This window comes from Corvus moneduloides, chromosome 10 (genome assembly GCF_009650955.1).
Source record: "Corvus moneduloides isolate bCorMon1 chromosome 10, bCorMon1.pri, whole genome shotgun sequence".
Lineage (NCBI taxonomy): Eukaryota > Metazoa > Chordata > Aves > Passeriformes > Corvidae > Corvus > Corvus moneduloides.
Genome location: NC_045485.1, coordinates 7,363,454 through 7,383,723, shown reverse-complemented (window position 1 = coordinate 7,383,723; position 20,270 = coordinate 7,363,454). Strand labels below are relative to the sequence as shown.

Genomic DNA, 20,270 nt, shown 5'->3' with positions numbered 1-20,270 from the left:
TTGTCTCAGTGCAATGTAACAATTTTCTTCCCCATCATCTCCACATCTCACACTTGTCCAAGCCTTCTTCCATCCAACCTCCTCCTTAACTCCCACCACACTTTCAAAAATCTCACATTACATTTCCAACATGTCTTCCACATGAGCTCACATGCTCAGAGGAGCATTTCTCATTTAAGACATAGCTTTGAAAATGCATTCTTGTTCTGTTCTGCTGTTATGAAATATCTGCTTACATTTTGGGGGAGGGTGGGGGGGATGTTGTGGATATTCATGAAGATTTTAGCAAGTCATGTATTTGTCTTTAGGTACTTGGATTTTCAACATATTAACTCTGATGACAATTTTACACATGATGTTAAGTGTTTTCCTGTTTAGCCTTATTTATTTTCCCTTATCCGTATGTTTTTGAGGAAAACCAAGATGAAAGCCACTCAGTGAGCCAGGACACTCCCTTCAGAAACACCCGAGGAGCAGTGTTTGGGTGCCTCTGGGGAGACGCATTGCTTCAGTAGCTGAGGGGATGACCCCTAAGTCAAGAATAAGAGGAAACAAAAACTAAGACCACCACACACCTTACTAGTGCTGCTGTTTGGGGTTGCTGAGGGCCCTGGGGCTGGCTTTTCATACCCTTTTCCCCACATTTTCTGCACTTGCTGGTTGTGACCTTCCCAGCCTCAGCGGCTGCGGGTGTAACAGAAGGGGTCAGGTTGGAAGGGACCAGAGTGGGGCATCTGGTCTCACCTCCCTGCTCCGGAAGGGTCATCCTAGAGCACAGGGAACAGCACTGTGTCCAGACACTTCTGGAATATGAGAGGCGGGACGGGCCCGCCACAACCGGGCCGCACCGGCTGCGCTGCCGCCTCACGGCTACCCACGCCAGCCCGACAGTCTGAGGCAGCGCTCGCGTGACGTCACACCCCGGGGCCAATGGCGGCCTCTGTTTACTTGGGGGCGAGGAGATTCGTTGCATACGAGGTGGGCCCAGTGCCTGCGCTGACGTCACGCCTCCGTAGCCAATAGCAGCATCGGTTTTCCGGGGCGGTCGTTGCATATTCATTTTATGCATATTCATAGCCACGCACTCTAGGTGCCGCAGCGGCCGCGGCGAGGGGCGGGTCCGGCTCGGCCCGGCCCGGCCCCCTTCCCTCACAGGAAGCCGCTGCCCGTGTGCCTGCGGAGCCCCGCCCGCAGCGGGAGGCGGAGCCCGGCCCGGCCCCCGTTCCTTCACAGGAAGCCGTGGCCCGTGTGCCTGCGGAGCCCCGCCGGCAGCGGGAGGCGGAGCCGGCCCGCCCGTATTTATGCTGAGCCCTGCCAAGAGCGGCGCTGTGAGCGTGGGGCGGAAGCGCCCGGCACCTCTTTCCTCCCGCCCGGGTGCAGGCGACGAGGATGAGCCAAAGAGACACCCTGGTGCATCTCTTTGCCGGCGGGTAGGTGAAGCCCCGGGAACGGCTCGTGCGCTTTCCCGTCCTCCTCCCCGGGATGCGGGTCTGGCCCCGCTGCTGGCTGGCCTGGGCGCGCGGGCGGCGGCGGCCTGGAGCGGCTGCCTGGGGACATCTCGGTGGGGCTGTGAGGGGCTGCCTCGCCTCTCTGTGCCCGCGGGGCCGCGGGGAGGAGAGAGGGGGCCGCACTCTGCTTCCCGCCGTGAGGCCCTTCCGGGCCCGCTGCGGGGTCGGGCCCGGCCCCGGGTGTTGCGTTGTGTCGCGGGTGGAACGCGGGCCCCTGGGGAGGCGGGGTGGAGGCTTCGCGTAAAACCAGCCCGCTCCATCTGATTGCGGTTCCCGGGTTTGTCCCTTATCTGGCGTTTTCGTGGAGAAACACGCAGGGCCCACTGTACAGGGGCTACCCCTCTGTACGGAGAGGCTGCCGGAACTCCCCTGGCGGCTCCGCGGGCTGGGAATGCCCCGCTGGTCACGCTCGTGTCCAAGGGCCGTTGTATCCATGGAATGGATTTTAACGCTCCGGTATGTGCTGCGCTTCCGTGTGGGGCTTTGGCACGGTCGTACAGCTCTCCACCCACAAAGGCAGAAGAAATAGGAGGGAAGAATGTTCCCAGAAGTAAAGATGTAGCCTTAGTTCGTTTTGAAGTAACTTTTTTACCTTTACAGCTACTAATGAAGTTTCAAAATGTATGTTTTTAAGTTTCAAAACTGTATTTCAGAAGCCTGTGGTCCTTCCAGGGGCAGGTTGGGAAGGGCACCCAGCTTCAAAGGGAAAGCTGGGGGTCCTGGTGGACTTGACTGTAAACGTGTGCTTGGGTAGTGAGCATGGCTATGCAGAAGTGACAGGGGACACACCTTGCATCCCATGAGAGAGCTTGAAGCTGTGATTTCCCTTTATGCTCCTGTGCTGCTTCTGGACTGAGGTGTTTGAGGTGGCAGAACAGTGTATTGATTCTGAGCAAGTCTGAGTGACTTGGATACATGTGAGTACTTTCTCTGCTTTTGGCACACTTTGCAGCATTGTGCACCTGATCCAGTGCCTGTGGGGGGGCTTTGTCATCCCCTTAATTTCTTGCACCGTGTTTAAGAGGGGAGTGGTTATGCAGCAGGAGGCCCAAGATGCAGTAATGTGTACTGGTTTCTTCAGACTTTGCATCCTTGTAAGCATTCAGAAAAGCAATAGCAGGAACTCAAGCAGGATAGGGAGCTGCTGGAGAGGGTCTGGTAGAGGGCTACAAATATGATGAGGGATCTGGAGGATCTCTGATATGAGAACAAACTGCAGGAGCTGGGCCTGTTTTCTAGCCCAGTTTGGAGAAGACTGAGAGGGGATCTCATTGATGCGTACAAATATCTCAAAGAAGTGCCAAGAGGATGGGGCCAGACTTTTTTCAGTGATACCCAGCTACAAGACAAGGAGCAGAGGCCACAAACTGAAACACAAGAAGTTTTACCTCAACATGAGGAAGAACTTCTTTATATTGAGGGTGGCGGAGCACTGGAACAGCTGCCCAGGGAGGCTGTGTAGTTTCCCCCTCTGGAGACGTTCCAAACCCACCTGGACATGTTCCTATGTCACCTGCTCCAGGTGACCCTGCCAGGGACATTAGACAATATGATTTCCAGAGGTCCTTTCCAGCTCTAAGGGTTCTTTGTGTGGTGACTGATTGTAGCCCTTCAGCTTGACAGCTCTGCACAGGGGAAATTACTGGGCAGAATTGTGCATTATGTCAGAAACAGGTTTACAAACCTCAAACTCAAGACCAGATGAAGATTGCTCAGCTCAGCTTGCTGATTCCTATTTATTGCAGAGCAGTCTGGTCAATGGTTAGGTGCTGGCCAGCTGGGTCAGGGGTTATGCTGTGACGAAGAGGTTGAGTGCCAGCCACATGTTTCCTGTAACTTTAGTTCAGCCAAGCTAGCACTGTCTATTTGGTCACATTTTGCAGTAGAGGAGTTTTTTGGGGTCATCTCATGACTTTGCAAGCATGGTGCACTACAGATCACCTGAGTGATCTTTAGTCTTCAGTGAAACTTAGAGGAACGGAGCTTTGTTTGCATTTAAGTTGCACCAGAGCCTCTATGGAAACAACATGATTATCTCTGTCTGCTGGCTTTTGGCTTTTTTTTTTTTTTTTATGTTGAAGTTCATTCTTCAGTTCCTGCTTTCTGTAATGAAACTTTAACAGATGACACTGCTGGCTTAGTAATGTAAGCGGGGCCATTCTGGGATCTCTCTGTAGCTGCCTAGGCTGTATGGGGTTTTTTGTGTATCTTCTCTTTTTCCACCACACAGTCAAATAGCAGCTATTATCATTGTAGACATTATGTTGGTAGTATAAACTCAGGTCCTTTTATTGTAAAGCAAGGATGCAGTTGAACACTCTCCATTCTTAAATTAAAAAGTAATGATTGAAATATAGGATGTAATTAACATTTTTAGTTCAAGTAGTAAGTTATAGTTGCTTTTCTAGTTGTGAGACTCATTAAAAAAAGGAGTAGAAAACCTTAATGTTTTGCTTTATAGGAAAGATTAATATGTTTTGGATGTTCTGGCTTGCAGCCATCCAGTGAAAATTCAGGTGTTGGCTACAAAAATAGTGTTCAGGTTTTCATGATTTATTCTTCATTTCCAGAAAGTTTGACAGTAATTCTGTATCATACAAGCTTCCATCAGAGCAGTGAACTTGTGTGAGCCTTGTTTCCTCAGCAAAAGGAGGGGATTGGGTTAGGAGGTGGACAGCTGCTTTTCCGAGTTCACAGTTGGATAGTCTCAGGTTTGCTTCTTTTCTTCACTCTTGGCTTTTCTTGCAGAAATCTGGCTGTTTTCTAATATAATGTGTGAGGAAGTATAGGAAGGAGCCTCTTTATTTGTTTTGATTATAGAATGGTCTTAAATTGGTCTGTAATTGTAACCACTCTGTCTGACAGAGGTTCTTGGCAAATCCCTGCAGTAGCTAAAATGGTTAAGGTGCAGAAAATGTATTTAAGTAAGTGTTTGAATTCTCAGCAAGATCAGACACTGTTGAAATATATGAAGTAAAGATTAAAGATCCTTGGGCTTTTTCTGATTTCAGAAGATAGTTAATAATGTGTAACACATATTATGATGATTGGGGCTTTTTTACTCCCTTTCAGAAAACAGCCACTTGAGTCATAACTGAGTTGCTAAGCACTCAGCTCCTCTCTGCCCTAAAATACATTCCTGGCATAACCCTGGATGTGTTTCAGAACAAGTGAGAAGGAGGTTAATGCCCTTCTGTCCAAACTTGAGGTTATTTTTATATTCAGATGCATTTTTGTGTGAAACAAGACGGTGTTTGTTTAAAGCTTGGGGTTGCTCCATGGGGTTACTAAATTGCATGAAAATTGCTGTCACTACTTGAGAAACTGTGCCACTGGTATTTTTCTCATATTTCTTTCTAGATGCTTTGAGCTGTTTTTGCTTAATACAAATGTTATTGTAAACATTTATTTACCCTGGCTCCTAATAGAAGCTACACTGTTCATGTTGATATTTGTTTTGAATAATGGAACCCAGTGATGCTTGATCCTGTGGTGGTGGCTTTCCTGTTTTCACTTGTAAGTTTCTGTGTGGCAGCACATCCAGGGCAATTTTATTTTTACACTGTTAATTAGAAATAGCAAGTTTGATTAGTATTTGTAGTTTAAGGATGTGAGCTTAACTTACACTTTCTAAGTTTCAACAAAGAAACATAATTGATGAGTAAGGTGGGTAAAGGTTTTTGGCTGCTAGTACTCAAGTTGAACAGTGTAATAACAGGAAAACCCTGAAAATTCAGGATTAATGAATGCTGGTTTTGAAAGCTGTACTTGCTAAAGCCCTTCTAAACTCTCTAAAGACAGATACAGTAAAATTAATATACAAAGCTGCAACTTTGTTGATGTGGAAGTTACTCTGGTTTAAGACAGCTCATGAAACTGCTGATAGACTTGGGACCTGAATTTGCAGTAAGTGATGAAGAGATAGAAAGGTGCTCTGATTCCAAGTTGTTTGGATAATTTTCTTCTTTTTTTGACAGAGTTTTGAGCTCAGGTTTCTTGCTGTGTCTTTTGACAGCCAGTGTTTGCATGAAAGTTTCATTTTTGTACAGGAAAGATAAGTAACTGGTAAAATACATGAATGAATGTAGACCTAAGATAACAGGGTCAAGGGTTATCTTTAAGTCTTTGAGGCTGTGGTTACAAATACTGTGAAAGGTGAATCTGAAACTAGCACTAGGCAGCCATGGCTTTTGTTTTTGTAAAACACATCATTATCTCAAGGAATTTAAGAAAATGTGCAATGACAGTTTCAGTTCTAAGTCAGCCTGCACTGGCATTTGAAATATTAGTGTGCTTTAGAGCATTTCTAGACAGTCCAGTGGCTGAATTTGAGACCCTCATTCATGCTAGAGCTATCTCTGGTGGTACTTGCTGGGCTGAAAGGTACCAGTAGAAGATACTCAGCTGCTCTGGACAAGGGCGGTGACTCCTTAGCAGATACCTTCACCTTGCAATAATAAGAGAAGACTTTCTTGTGTAGCCGTGTCTGGAAGGAGAACTTGGGATGTGAAGGCCGAACAGGTTTAGGTTTTTGAAGCATGTGCATATTTCTTTCCTTGGAGTGTCACACAAATAATGCAGGTCTGTCTGAGGACAGTGGTTGTCAGAGCTGTATCTGTTGAACTGTTAGCAGAATTTAAAGCCCGATAGTTCCAGGTTTGTTTCTGTTAAACAAGTGAGGTGATGGTCTTCTAAATCGACATTTGGGATGAAATTAAATGTGTTGTGGGTGGTTGGGGTTTCTTTTGTGTTGTTTTGGTTTTTTGTTTGTTTTTTTTTTTTTTTTTCTTTTTTAATGGATGCTTTTGGAGGAGAAATGTCTTCCTTAGTTTAGGAGAACATTGCCATCTTCCTAGATTCTTCAGTCCAAGAGATGTCAAGTAGACAACTGTTCTTAGTTTTATTGTTTTTCTTTTAGGTCTGTCATGATCCTGCAGATGGTAACTGCATCTTGTGATGTCCATTTATCTTGTTTCACTGAGTATGACGTCTCTTAAACTATACAAGAAGGCTCAAGTTGAAATTTTAATTTTTTAACTTGACTGTGTTAATAGTAGTGGGATTTTGGTCTTCCTTTTTTAACCAGAGTGTTTATTTCTGTGGATTTACCTACTGATCTCTGCTTTTCTGCCCTTCAAATTACTTGGACCCTGCAGGTGGATTCTTGTAGCCTTTTATGATCAGATGTTTCTGATGAAAGTCAGCTTCGCAAGCTTTTTTTAATACTCACTTGGTAAAGCTGAAGAAGGCTTGTAGTAAACATTGATGAGAGGCGAATGTCACATTTTAGATAAGATGAGCAACTGGTCTTCTGAACAGCATTCACTGGAAACTGCAGTAAGCACTCAGACACAGGAGTGTCTCAGGTCTTGCCATTCTTCACTTCCCATTTGTACTGTGTCAGCAGGAGTGTATTCGCTCACCTATGTACACTACCAGGTGAAATTCATTTAATCCTGGAGAAAAAGCTACAGATTAGTAAGTGTTCCTGCAAGTCACACTTGTTGGGGCCTGGTGCATGCATGGCTGGAGAGACTCAAGCCCAGAGTGGTTTTAGGTAGTCGAAATTTCTGAAGTAGTTTACAAAATCTCACCTGCATTTTCCAGGAGAAGAAATCTCATATTCTTCAAACTGTTTAAATAAAGTTTTTCTGAACTGTTCTAGTTCCTAATGTGTGTTAAGCCACAAGCTAAAAATACTCCCCTTAATTTGAGCCAGTGAGGAGGGTAGCAGGAAAAGTGGCAGCAGTCTGCTGGCGATTTATAGAGCACTTGTTGTAGGCTGGAGCTGGTGGCTGGCTGTTAATGGCCTGCAAGGACTTGAGGACAAAAACATAGCTGTCTCTGATGGTATTCCCAGTAGTGTGTTAAATAAGCAAAGCTGGAAATACATTTCTAAGTAAAATACACTGTCATTGATGCTGGTGACAGAACAGCTGCTATGCTTATTTGTACAGTGTGCATATTCTTGAATTGTTTCTCTTCTTTGTTTACCCACAAGCTCTGTTTACTGACAGTTTTTCATAAACAGATTTTTGTCAAGCCTTGTGGTCTTTATCTTAAAGGTCAAGTGAAGTAGACAAGTCAGGGTAGTTACTGAATTATGCCTTCATTTAGTAGTTTAATTCAAACTCAGTGGATCTTGTGGCCGTGGAGAAAGTTCTGGTTCCTCAACATATCAAGATATTTCTTTTACTCCTTCAGTTTCAGATGTTTTGTCTATTATATGGGGCTTTTTGGGAGCTGGGAAAGTCACATATTACTTTGACAGAAGTAGAAATTGGGAATTTTGCCAAGACTTGAATTACAGAACCACATAGCACTGTAAAACTTCTCAGCTTTCTTCAGCAATTTTAACTAGCAACTTGAGGTCTTGAAGATGGGGGACAGAAGTTTAGTTAAAACTATCAATAGTGGAAAGCATTAAAAATATTCTTGGGATTAGTCAAGACATCTTAAATTGTTTAAGAGAAGGCTAACCAAAGAAGCACAACAGCAAGAAACTGCCAAGGGTGCTGATTATTTGAAATTACTCTAATGGCAGAATGTGGTGCAGGAAAAGGCTCTTAAAGAGAGCTTATGATGCGTGTGATCATAGTGCTGGCTGCTGTTACATCTGCTGGCTGTCACTGACCAGTGCCTGCTGTAGCCAAAGTTACAAAGAGCAACCACAGAGTAGCTGTGTATCAGCCCTCTTCCCAAGTAATCCATTGCTGAGTGAAGGACGTGTGACCCATCTACAGTGGATGTCTGGCAGAAGTGTTGCAGTCAGGCATCCCTTGTGATTTGGGTGTGGTGTAGGGGAGCATCCAGGTCAGCATTAATCTTCAACTTTAGAAAATTTTTCTGCTCTGATGTAGCTGGAGGGAACTTAAGGGCTCCAAACTCCAAGCCCTGTTCAAGAATGCAGGTCAAGTTTTTTGTCCTCATTTCTTCCCCACTTCATAGCATTTATCTCATTAATATAAATCATACCATGTACTTTCTCTTGTGATTAGTATTGCTTGAAAACAAGTTCTTGTGTAACCTGTCCAAAATGAAACGCAGAAATGTTTTCAAGAGGGTAAGCTCAAGGGGAACAGAAATGTAAGGATTGCAAGAAAGGAGATAAACTCTGAAGCCCACTTCCTACATTGCCTGCATAGGCACGTTACTACGGGGTGGAGTCTGTTTTGAACTGCAGGAAACACAGACAATTTTGTCTGTCTCAGAGCTTTAGAGCTTCAGCAGCTTCATGTCAAATTGTTTTGGGAGCTGATCTACCTGTACTTCTCACATGCTGTTCATAAGGAGCCTTAACATGTTACATGCTCCTGCTACTTCCAACCCTGGCTGAAATAAATATTAGCACATCTACTCTCTCTTTCTGCAACTCTAATTTTAAAATAAGTTTATATGTAACTTACTGTTAGAAACAAGTGAATTGTTCATTCAGAGCAGGTTGCTCTAAGGTCTGTGTGAGGCTGTAACCACATGTGTGCGGCACATACTGAAGGACTGTCTTTCGTCTTCCTGTGATAACACTTTTTTCCAGACTGGCAAAGAAACTCATTATCTTTCCCCAATTAAACCTTGGAAGAGAATAGACTTCAGTCTAATGTTGGAGTTAGAGATGGGCAAGATGCCTTTAGGCTTAGTAATGGGGTACCTCTAGGTCACTGTGTTTAAATGGAGTGTTAAGTGAACATCATCAAACTTCTGCTTGGCAGCTCTACTCTCAGTTCACTTCATACAAACAGATTAGGTTTGTAGGGTGTAGTGCTATATTTTTTGTATTCCCTATGGTAGAAGAGAGTTGTCAGGCTACCCTCCTATTAAAATTTATAGGAGATCTTGAGTCTTAGCTGTTACTCCTACTTTGGACTGAACTCTCTGTTGCATTTTGGAAAACATTTTAAAAAGACTTGAACAGGCTTACAGCTTATTAAAGGGTTTGGGGGTGTTTGAGCCTCTTGTGTTACAAAAAAAAAATAGCTGATAACTATCTTGTCAGAATCAAGCACTTCTTCTCATTATATATATATGTTATTATATTTATTAGGGAAGCAAATGCTTCGCCCTTTGAATTTAGTACAAATTGTATTTATGTGTTAGTGCATTTCAAACTGAGCTGTAGTTAGCATTAATACCTGAATTGAAATCTAGGTTTGCTTCCTTGGGTTGGATTTTTAGTTAGTTTGTTTGTTTTTTAAAGGAGGTAGTGTCCTGGCCATAGTTTTAAGAAGGGTGTTTAGCAATGTTAAGAATACTGATCTCTGAAAGTGTTCAAGAGACTGAGTCTTGGAACTCAGAATTTGTAGATTTGCTATTTTTCCCTCTGAGGCTCTAGTTGCACAGCTAAGAATGTAGATATTAATCACTGAGTTCTGAGGAAGCCCAGGAAGGCTCTGAGCAGAGCTGTGCAGGGCAGCGTGTTCCTGGCTGCGCTGTGCTCGAGCAGAATGGCAGGAACTGCTCTTGTCAGCACAAGCTGTGCACAGCTTGCCTTGGCTCGCTCTCAGAACGAGAGGCAGACTGAAGCAAACCCTGCAACTCTTCACCTGGTCAGCCGTGTGAGCTCTTCTGGCCTTGCAGGTTCTACTCTACAGTACCTGGTCTGTCTTTCTGAAATGGGCAGAGCTCAGGAAGCACTTGCACAGCCGCTGCTTTCATGGTACAAGGACTGAAATGCAGTCGGGCTTTTGAAGATGGTGTTAAATTGCCACACCACAGATTTTACCAGTTTTTACATGTAGCCCTGTGTGCATAGTGCATAAACCTCTTCTGCCCTTAAGGATTTTTGGCACCTTGTTTGTGGTCAGGAGCACACTAAACATTTAAAAAAAAAAAAGTTAAAATTTACCATAAAAAGTTAAACATTTAAGCTACTGAGCTACTTTCCAGAACTGACTTGAACAGCATGTACCGAAAGTTATGTACCTTGACTACTTTTTTGTTCTGTTTAAATTTTCACTTCAAGTTGTGGGGTTTACAAACTGACTTAACAGTTTACTTGCCTTCAAGGGCAAATAACTGTCATTGTGACACACGTTCCTGTTGGTTCTTCACCTTTGCAGTGTGACTGTGAGTATAATGTCCGTTCTATGTGAAGGTACCCTTCAGTTACTTTGCAGTTAAAAATGTGGCGATCCTATTTACCTTTGCAGATGTGGAGGTACTGTTGGTGCAATTCTGACATGTCCACTGGAAGTTGTAAAAACACGACTGCAGTCCTCCTCTGTGACTCTCTACATATCTGAAGTTCATCTCAACACTGTGAATGGTGCTACCGTCAACCGAGTAACCAGAGTTTCTCCTGGACCTCTCCACTGTCTGAAGTGAGTGTAGCTGGCACAAAGGTTTGGGTTCATTTTGGGGAGGGAGGAGGACAGGTGTGCTGAACAAATCTGTGTGAAAGATTGACTCTTACATGTGTTGTGATGTTACTAGGAGATGACTTCCCATATTTTGCCTTTTAACTGTTTCCAAATTTTCAAATGTCCTTCATGCTTGAGCTTTTATCTTCCAAGTAGCCAGAGCAGATTTACCTTGTACAACTCAGCTCCTAACTTCGTGCTGGAAACATTGTAACATTTACATGCCAGACTCTCATGTTCATTCTGAAAAAGTGTTAGTATAAGACTTTTTTAACTATTTGTGTCCAAATCATAGAAGTAACCAAATGTGGCAGCAATTAAAATTAACTCAGCCTTTTAGTCTCTTTCAGCTTTCACCACCCACACATTTTATGCCTTTGAATGTGTTCTGGTGGATGTGTGATTAGTAATACTCTTTTAGAGCTAGTAAGAAATAGCTAAGGTCAGCTTTTGCAATGATCTGGGATGTCTTGTTTGTGTAGTGCCTTACTGAATGACGGCTGCCTCTCCTCTCCTTGCTGGCAGTGCTTGTGTAGTTCAGGAGCCAGCAGGAAAGTTGTAAGGTCACAGTTAAACTGCTTGTAATCCCCACAGGAAGGGTTCACTTCACCCTGGGGGGCTCGGGCTCACCAGTTAGGAGGAGGGGAGGTACCTTCAGTATTTGGGGAGGAGGGGAAATTTCTTCCAGGAAGGACCTGCTACTGCTTCTTGCATTAGAAAATTGGTTGAATCTTGACAAATTCTGGGTTTCAAGTTCTTTAAATACAGTAAATGTGAAAAAATACCAAGTGACATGGCAATGGACTGTGACAATAAAAATACATAGGTGCAGGACATGGTTACTCTTGTTTAAGGTACTAGGGCTGTTTAGTGGGGAAATAAAACTGGATTCCTTTGTCACTGTCATGCCCTTACTGTCACTTGATATTTTTTGACTCATAGTTGTCAGAGTGTGGTTGTGTCATAGCAAATTCAGTGCAGTGCTCCAAGGCTCACATTATTCAGTCTAAAAGCAGCGTGAATCAGGCAAATTATGTCAGAATTTCAGTGAACTGATTGCTGTAGAATCATTTCTGCATCTTAAGCATCAGTGGAGGTGACTTCAAAGGCATCTCTGTCAGGAAACAAACTCAGAATAACAGGTGACTCTATTGATTGGCAACCAAAGCAAATTCTTTTGTTCTTAGATATGTGTTGCGTTTCATATTCCATATTCTCATCATTCATCTTGCACAATTTAAACCTGAGGTCTTGCTAATGGAAATCTCACCAGCCTCCCAGTGCAGGCTCTCCATGTGACATAAGAAGGTCAGTTGAGGTCGTATGGGGCACTTGTCCTGCTCTTCCAACCATGGATTTGCCCTTAACTGCTTTCAGTAAACAAGTGCAGGCTCTGGGATCTGCTCTTTAATGTAAAAGTTTGTGTCTTATTTTCAGTGCAGCCTCTGGCACTTCTCCAGCTGGTGTCTGTGAATGGAAAAGAGCGTCAGTAGCTACCTCCAATATAATCCTGTCTGTTGCAACCTCTCTTTAGCTCTTTGCTCTCTGTCAAATTCTGGGACTGTAGATCCAAAAGAAGCAAATAGACCTGGTACACTTCATTCCTATGTTTCAAAGACACTGAGATTCCTGCTGCTTTGAATACATGTATAGCTATATGTGCATATATACATGTGTAACACATGATGTGGTGGTAGTGAGTTTTAAGTAGTGGTTTAAGTGAACACAGATCATGTTAATTGGGTTCAGCATTGCAAGGCATGAAAATGCTTTCAGGATGACAAAAACAAGGTCCAAGTTATTTGTATTTCCAAGGTGTCTTTGAGTATGCGCTCAATATTCCAATTACTGCTGTGGAGCAATGCTGCTCACATAGTGAAATGATAGCTACTTGTTATGGACAGAAAGCTGGAATGTTGCTGGATGCCTTATATGTCAGTATTCCTAAATAGCAGTGGTAACTGCAGAACCACTGTTTTATCTTTGCTTAGTGAAAGTAAAGGCAAACTTTCAGTTTGATTTAGCAGCAGAGCAATTGTGAATCAGCTGCTGGAAGTCAGAATAGGCTTGGAATCTCCTTCAGTGCTATAGATTGCTTTCACTTGTTTGTTCTCGTAGTAAATTCCAAACAAAATGGCCATTTATACAAGGGTAGTTTGCTTTATTGAGTAATTGACTTGTCATTAACCTGCATGGCTCTTTGAAGAAGAAATATACAGGAGACCTATTTGTGTGCATTGGCCAATGCTTCTAAATCAATAAGCACAGGGTTCTGTTTTGCAGCATCTGGGAATGTAGTTAATTCTTAACTTTAAATCTGGTTCTAAAGTAATTGCTAGAGCAATTTGCAGTAATGGGATGCAGGTAGTCCTTGCTGCTCTTCCCATGTCCTACCATACTTTGTAAAATACCAGTGATAAGCATCTAGATTGTGGGGCAGATTGATTTCACTAAAACTGAATATTAATGCATAGTCCCTTGCTGTGCCAGGGTACCTTGCTGCATAAAGGTCTTCAACTCTTCCTAAAATCCACAGCTACATGGGATCCATATTGCAAAACTAAAGGACTAATAATGCCTTATTTGAGGTCTCAACTCAGTGCTTGTATCCCTGCTTCTCTGTAAATTCCACAAATGGGGAAGGTTATACCCTGCTGCCACCCAAGCAGTCTTTCCTGAGCTGTGCTCATAGTAGACGTGGTATAGGAGATGTGAGGACTGTACTGTGGCTGTGACTCTGCATGGGTTGCACTCTTGTCTCAGTTACTATCAGTGAATTACCTTGTGTGGACAGGTAAGGTTTGTCTTCTCTGGGACAAGTCAGAAAGCAAAAAACCACTGGCTCCACAGCCCAGCAGCAGTGCTTGGATAGGAGCACACAGGCAGCAGTTCAGAGGAATAGGAGGAAATACCTGCCAGCCTCTAGCAAGGGCCACTTTTCACATTGAAGTTTTCAACTTCCTTTTACTACAGGCAAAATAATCACCATGCCTTAAAGAAAAAGCTAAGAATGGGCTACTAGTTGAATACTTAGTGGATTTCGGTAATTTATGGGTATGAGAAAACCAGAACATGGAGGAAAGCAGCCTTACAGATACAGATGCAAACTTCTGCCATGGAACTGTTGGGAACCTTGTGGAATCACAGTGGGGTAGCACATGCAAAGCCATGTTGAGGTCTCTCTCTTTTTGAGAAGAGATAATAAATTGTGAAAGGTGTCCTTGGCTGGGTGTCATGAGCAGTAGAGCAACATCTTCCAGAGTGGCTCTTGGACAGCAATGACTCAGTGAAACTGAACTTCTGAAGTCTCTTTCCTCTCCTTCTCTTGCCCTTTGTTCTCTGGCCCTCCCACTCAAAAAAGATCACAAGCATTGGGAGCTGAAGAGTGGTGAAAGGAATGTAGTGTAGAAAAAAGTATTTTTGTTTCCTGAGCAATCTACAACCTACATGAATGGGAACATTTCCATGCTTTGTATCTTGTCCCAGATTCAAGGAGGCTTTCTTTAACTTCCTAACAGACAACTCCATGCATGTATGTGTTCCTATACGTAAGTTAAACCTGTATTGAGATGTTAAGTCTTACTCCTGCATTTAGTGTATGGTTTTCATGGTATGTTGAGCAATAATGTAATTTTTTTATGCTGATTCTAGGAAATGACTAATGTTTTTTATGGTCAGCACTGTATTAATATCAGTTACTATGAAAACTTTTCACACGATATAGTTTTGGTGGTTAGTACATTCCTTAATTTTGCTGTGAATGTTCCAGTATTGTCTTTTTGTTTTCTAGGATGATCTTGCAAAATGAAGGCCCTCGATCTCTATTCAGAGGGCTGGGTCCTAATTTAGTTGGTGTTGCACCTTCCAGGTGAGTACAGATATGCACAATAAATGAAATACATTAAGGGATTTAAGGTTTATTTGAAAAAAGTCTTGCATCTGCAGTTGTAAATACTTAATTGGCAGCAGGTAACCTTTGGTTCCTGGGGTAACTTTTTGCCTGAGGAATTGAGCCATTTATGTACTCCAGACCTCCAGCTGTCTCAGCATTTCTTATACTATGTGCTACTGTAGTAGTATTTACTGTTGTGTACTATCCCTTGTGCAGAGTTTTGTCCAGTTAAAAAGAAAAATTTATAAGGAATTGCACATGTAAACTACAAGTTTGGATCTTGGAAAATACAAAGATATACTTAGCTTTCAGTTAATCCTTCATCTTCAGGAAGCAATTATGTGACTGTATCCTCAAAACACTGGGTCTTCCTTCCTGAGTTCTGGTGAAGCACTGCCTGGTGCTCCCCTGCAGGAGGAGAAAGCCTGTTCTGAAACTTCAGAAAGGTTGAGACATTGGGTATGATGACTCACCAGCTGTCCCAGAGAAAGCAGATCCAGCAGTGGGCTGGGCTCCAAAGGGTACTGGGGCAGTGCAGGGCTGAGGATGTAAATCTGATCTAGTTGGCAGTGGTGTTGCTATTGTCTATTGCTCTGCATCAGCAAAAATACTCCAGCTCCTCGGCTGGTGCTGGCAGGCAGAGAGGAGCAGATCATGCCAGAGTTTGAATTTATCCTTACATAGAACTGCTAGCTGAAGTTCAGTCCAAAAATAGGAGAGTACATAGGAAGAGTACAGAAAAAAGCTGTGTAAAAGTAATATAATTCTTTAGGCCTGGATGAGGATACTTGAAGTTGTTTCCTGGCTCATAGTTTTTCTTCTCTGTTTAGGAGAAGAGCCTTTTTGCAGGGGGAATATATTCCACAAAGGTTTTATTCTTTCCTTGACTTAATGCCCTGCTTTTGTTTGTTTGTTTATTTTGTTTGAAGAGAAAACATTCCTATCTCTTGCACACTGTTGGAGAGTATCCTAACTTTTCTGGTTTGAGGTACTGGGATGTTTCTGAAAAATATTACTAAACTGAACTTTAGATGTGATGAGATAATGTTCTTTAGATCCTCTGCATAAATAAGAGAAAAACACAATGAAGGAATTAGATTATCTTTATTTTAGCAAACTTTTTTAAGGATTTGGGAATATCTGAGGTATTTTCTGATCACTAGATTAGCACCAGTCTTTGGAAAAGCTGAAGTAAACCCAGTAACGTTTTTGTTCTTGACACCTATGGGATGTCAGCACTTCCTAGTCTGGAGAGCCTGTACTTTTGTACAATAGACCAGTCTGTTCTGTCAAATCTTCAATATTGATACCACTTTAATAGACATTTTTACCCAGGAATGGGATCCGTTGCATAAGTGTCTATCCTCCATGAAGAATATCCTCAGCTGAAAAAACCAAATTTTTTTCAGTTAATTATATGTGAAACCTTCTGTTCCCCTTTGGTTCTTCACCCAGGTGAAATACTTAGCTTGTTGCCTCCCATCCGCCATACCAAAAATGTCAGCTTGATATAGTGTGCAAAACTTATTTATAAGCACATCTTTATTTCCCTCTGGCTGATTCTGTTTTCAACCAGTACTTCATTTCAATTAAGCATTAGCTAAGTGGATTTAACATCAGCTCTTTGTTTAAATAAGCTGTAGAGAAGCATGTTTCATAACACATCCAGTGTACTTAACTGAGTACAGGTTCCATTTTAGAAATTACACCCACAAAACAAGCACTTTATCTTTTTTGTAATAAAGAAAAACATGTTTGCACAGCTAATGATGTTAACGTTCTGCTCGGGAAAAGTGGCACATTCATTTTTTTCTCTTGCAGAGAGGTGTCTGTAGATATAAAACAACTGCGTTACAACCTGAAATGTGAGGTTTAGATGTGCTTAAAATAAGTTTTTTAGCTTTAATGACCAAAAGCAAGCATTTTTCATAATATTGAATCGGGATGCTGACATTGTCTGGCTTTGTTTTGATACCAGCTCACAAACTTGATTGTAGCACAAGTTTACAACATTTTTCATGGTGTATTCAGAGACAAAAATCAGTGTCTATTATAAATACAGAACTCTGGAAACAAAATGTGAATTGCAGCTTCACAGCTGTTCTAGCATTTAAAGCATAAATATTTATAACCACAAGTTAGCAACTTTTAAATCTTAAATGCTATAGTGATAAGAATGTGGGTTTTGGTTTTTTTAAGAAGCTACATACTTGCTAGTTCTCTTCAAATTGTCCTGCTCTTTGAATGAGTTTAGGTCCATTAGAAGAAATTTGTTCTATTATTAATGTTGAAGAATACTGAAACTTTTTTAGTGTTTTTCTTCCTTGGCTGAACTTCCTAGTGTCACAAAAATCACTGCCATATTTCACACTGTCTGTCCTTCCCCTCACTAATTGATAATTGGAGCTGTTGTCTGGGGGGAAAAAAAGTTCAAGTGTCATGTTTAGTTTTTTCTTTTCCATTCCTAGTATAGTCCCACTATACTAGTTTGCAAGAGTTAATCCTTGAGTAGTTCTTTACTGAGGAAGGAAGCTTTAGCCCAAGATAATCTTCAGTCAGTGAAGTTAATGGCTCTGCTTGTTAAGGATTTTGACATGTTGAACATAACATAACTTGGATTTTGTTCTAATTTTAGAGCAATATATTTTGCTGCTTACTCAAACTGCAAGGAAAAGTTGAACAATATTTTCAATCCAGATTCTACCCAGGTACACATGATTTCAGCTGGTGTGGCAGGTAAGGATCTGTAACTTTTTAGCTTCATCCTACAGTCATATCTGCAAATGAGAGGTGACAATAAATGTGGAAAAAACCCCAACAAAACAGAACATGTTCAATAATTGAATGATGTCTTTTTAGTGGTTATCTGCCTTGGCCTCTCATTAAACAGGCTCTCTAGAGAATTAGATGCATGAAACTCTACTGAGTGATAAATAAGTGTGTGTGAGCAGTCTTCTCTAGAAAACCTGCATGCCTGCTTTTTCAGTTGTAAATTTGTGAAATGAAAAATGTAACCTTTCAAAACAGTAACTTGTTGCTCTGTAAGCTATAAACATTGTTTTCACTGACTTCTGGTTTAATTCTTCTTAATCAGTTTTTTTATCACCACTTTCTGCTACGGCTTTGTATATTTGACTTATTTTTGTCTTTCAGAAATGTGCCTGCAGTTATTTGTGTAAATTATATGTAACACTCCCCCCTCCTTTGTTCATATACCAATCTGTGAGAAGCTTGCTCTACCATTAAAGAGTCAGAGAAGAGCAGATTTTTCATAGTTTTCATGTGTTTTCATCTCTGAAGAAATAATTCCTATTTTATATCTGCAGTGTAACTTTGGTGTATTTTAGCAGCTACCAATATTTATTGCTCTATTTGTATATTTTGTGCTTTGGGATCATTAACAAGGGGGAGTTAAAGGCAACTGAGCTATGGTCATGAACTTGTGCTGGGAAAATCAAAACTTGGGCTGGCAACACTTTATCTATTGTTGCCTGTGCCTTTCCTGCACAAAAACAAATTTTCATATTTTTTTTATAGGCCATGGGCACTTCACAGATGAATTCTGACAATTTAATTGTTGAAGTTTCTAATTCCTGTCAAATTTTACAACCAGTCTATAGAATGTGAGTACCAGCAATCTGGAATGGACTCACAGAGGTGTGATGTCAGAGTAAGGAAAAGGATTGGTTTTCTATTTAATGTTTGCTAATAATCTGATACATAAAGATTTTATATAGCATATAAAATATAAGTGATGTTAGCTTTATACCTAAATGACTCTAATGTTCATCTCTGGCACATGAAATGTTGTGGCAGGTTTTAATCTTTAAGGTGTAAGAAGAGCTCTTTTATTTCACCTGAGTCAGACAAGGACAATGCAGGGTTTGATTTTTTGATCATCCAGAAGTGTGTGTTTTTGTTTGTAGGTGAACAGCATGGGGAATGGGATGGAAGGGGATTTAATGAAGAGCTCATCCTAATCAGTTAATTGCATCAAGAAAAATGAAGAGTCTTCAGGTTCTTGTCAAGGGAATAAAACATGTCTTTAATTTGGGGGCAGGGGGAAGTGTGGGTGATATAAACAAGTCTGTCCTCAGTTGAAGACAAATGAAGGTGCTGAGTGTTCCTCACCTTTGGAAGTTCCTGCCCTCATTCTGTAGTGAAAAGTACATTTATGGAGATGTGCTGCAGTGCCTTTTCCTGAGTGTTTGCAGCCTCAGGCTGTAGTTTGTCATGGAGCTCTGTAGCGACTTCCCTTCCAGAAGGTTGGTTGTGTGCATTTGTATGTACAGCTGCAGGACACTGGGGAAATGGATTTGAGCCTTAATTGCTGTTTGCCTTTTTTTACTTTTGTGTACAAGTTTTAACATTGAACAGCTCTTGGGGCTGTTAACTTTCTCACACTTCCCAGGTTCTGCAGTTGTATTTCTAAACCAGTAAGTGAAATGGAATGGTTGGTGCAGGTTCACACCACAGGTCTTGGCACTGTACAGTACAGAAATTCTCAGGTTCTTTGACAAACAACATTTCAGTTCTCTGTTCTGGTGTTATTCTGATACATGAAAAGGACTCTGCAGTTAAAATTAACAGTGCTTTCTTGGGAATGTGCTAACCTTGTTTTGTAATTCTAATATATTTCAGAAAATGCACTTAAACCAGCTATTAACAGTTTTACCTGCAAGGTTTGTATTGCTGTATGATGCAAATCACCTTAAAGAAATGGCAAAATAACAGGGGAAGGATCAAATATGAGCTCTTATTTGGCTGACAGGTTAATACAGAAGATTGTTGCAATACTTGCTTTGGAACCTAAGATTTCAGAATTGGCAAGGTGGATAAATACTTCAGAATTAGCAAAAAATAATCAGTATTGGTGTTTTTCTTTTTCAGCTGCCGTTGGTTTCAGTAAGGAGTTGAGTAATTCAGTCTTAAATGAGGGTTGTTGTTTTGTTGGTGGTTTTTTGGTGGGTTGGGTTTTTTTTTGATATGACCTTGCTGTTTCGTAAAGTCTAATACCTAATTAGCATGAAGTGGGATTTGCACTTGCAAAGCTTTTCCTGTAGGTTGCAAAATACAGTAATGATACAAAAATACATTTTAAAAAAAACCAATTGTAACATTGTTTTATTAAAGTACTGCAAATAGTGAACTTCGGTCAACTTTAAGTTCTGTTTATTTGTATCGTGCTAATACATGTCTCAGGCTAGACTGATGTCATTGTTAAATAAGGATTGTTTCATGCACATGGCGTTTTTGGGAGTGAAAAGCTGAGCTATAGTATTTTAAGCATTTTTTCTTTTGTTGGTTGGTTTTAGGCCTGATTCTTCTCAAAATGTGTATTTATGGTTTTAAGATTCTTCTACTAAGTTTGTTTTATCCCAAGAAGAATGAATTATTTACATATTAGTAACTGATGCCTTATGCAAATAGAAATGAATGCTGTCTTCTTGCTGTGCTAGTTTCTAGCATATAGAGCACATCCCCTTCATACCTAAATATATCTGTGTTGACATG

General features: G+C 41.5%; 1 protein-coding gene across 1 annotated transcript in view; it reads left to right on the top strand.

Moving 5' to 3' along the window:
• Positions 1-1,205: 1,205 nt before the first annotated feature.
• SLC25A36 (solute carrier family 25 member 36) overlaps positions 1,206-20,270 on the top strand; it is a 30,428-nt gene continuing 11,363 nt past the window's right edge. The window contains exons 1-4 of the mRNA XM_032119155.1: positions 1,206-1,430; positions 10,655-10,825; positions 14,655-14,732; positions 17,392-17,492. Coding sequence (XP_031975046.1) covers positions 1,390-1,430; positions 10,655-10,825; positions 14,655-14,732; positions 17,392-17,492 — 391 coding nt within the window. The 5' untranslated portion in view covers positions 1,206-1,389. The remainder of the gene's footprint in view (positions 1,431-10,654; positions 10,826-14,654; positions 14,733-17,391; positions 17,493-20,270) is intronic.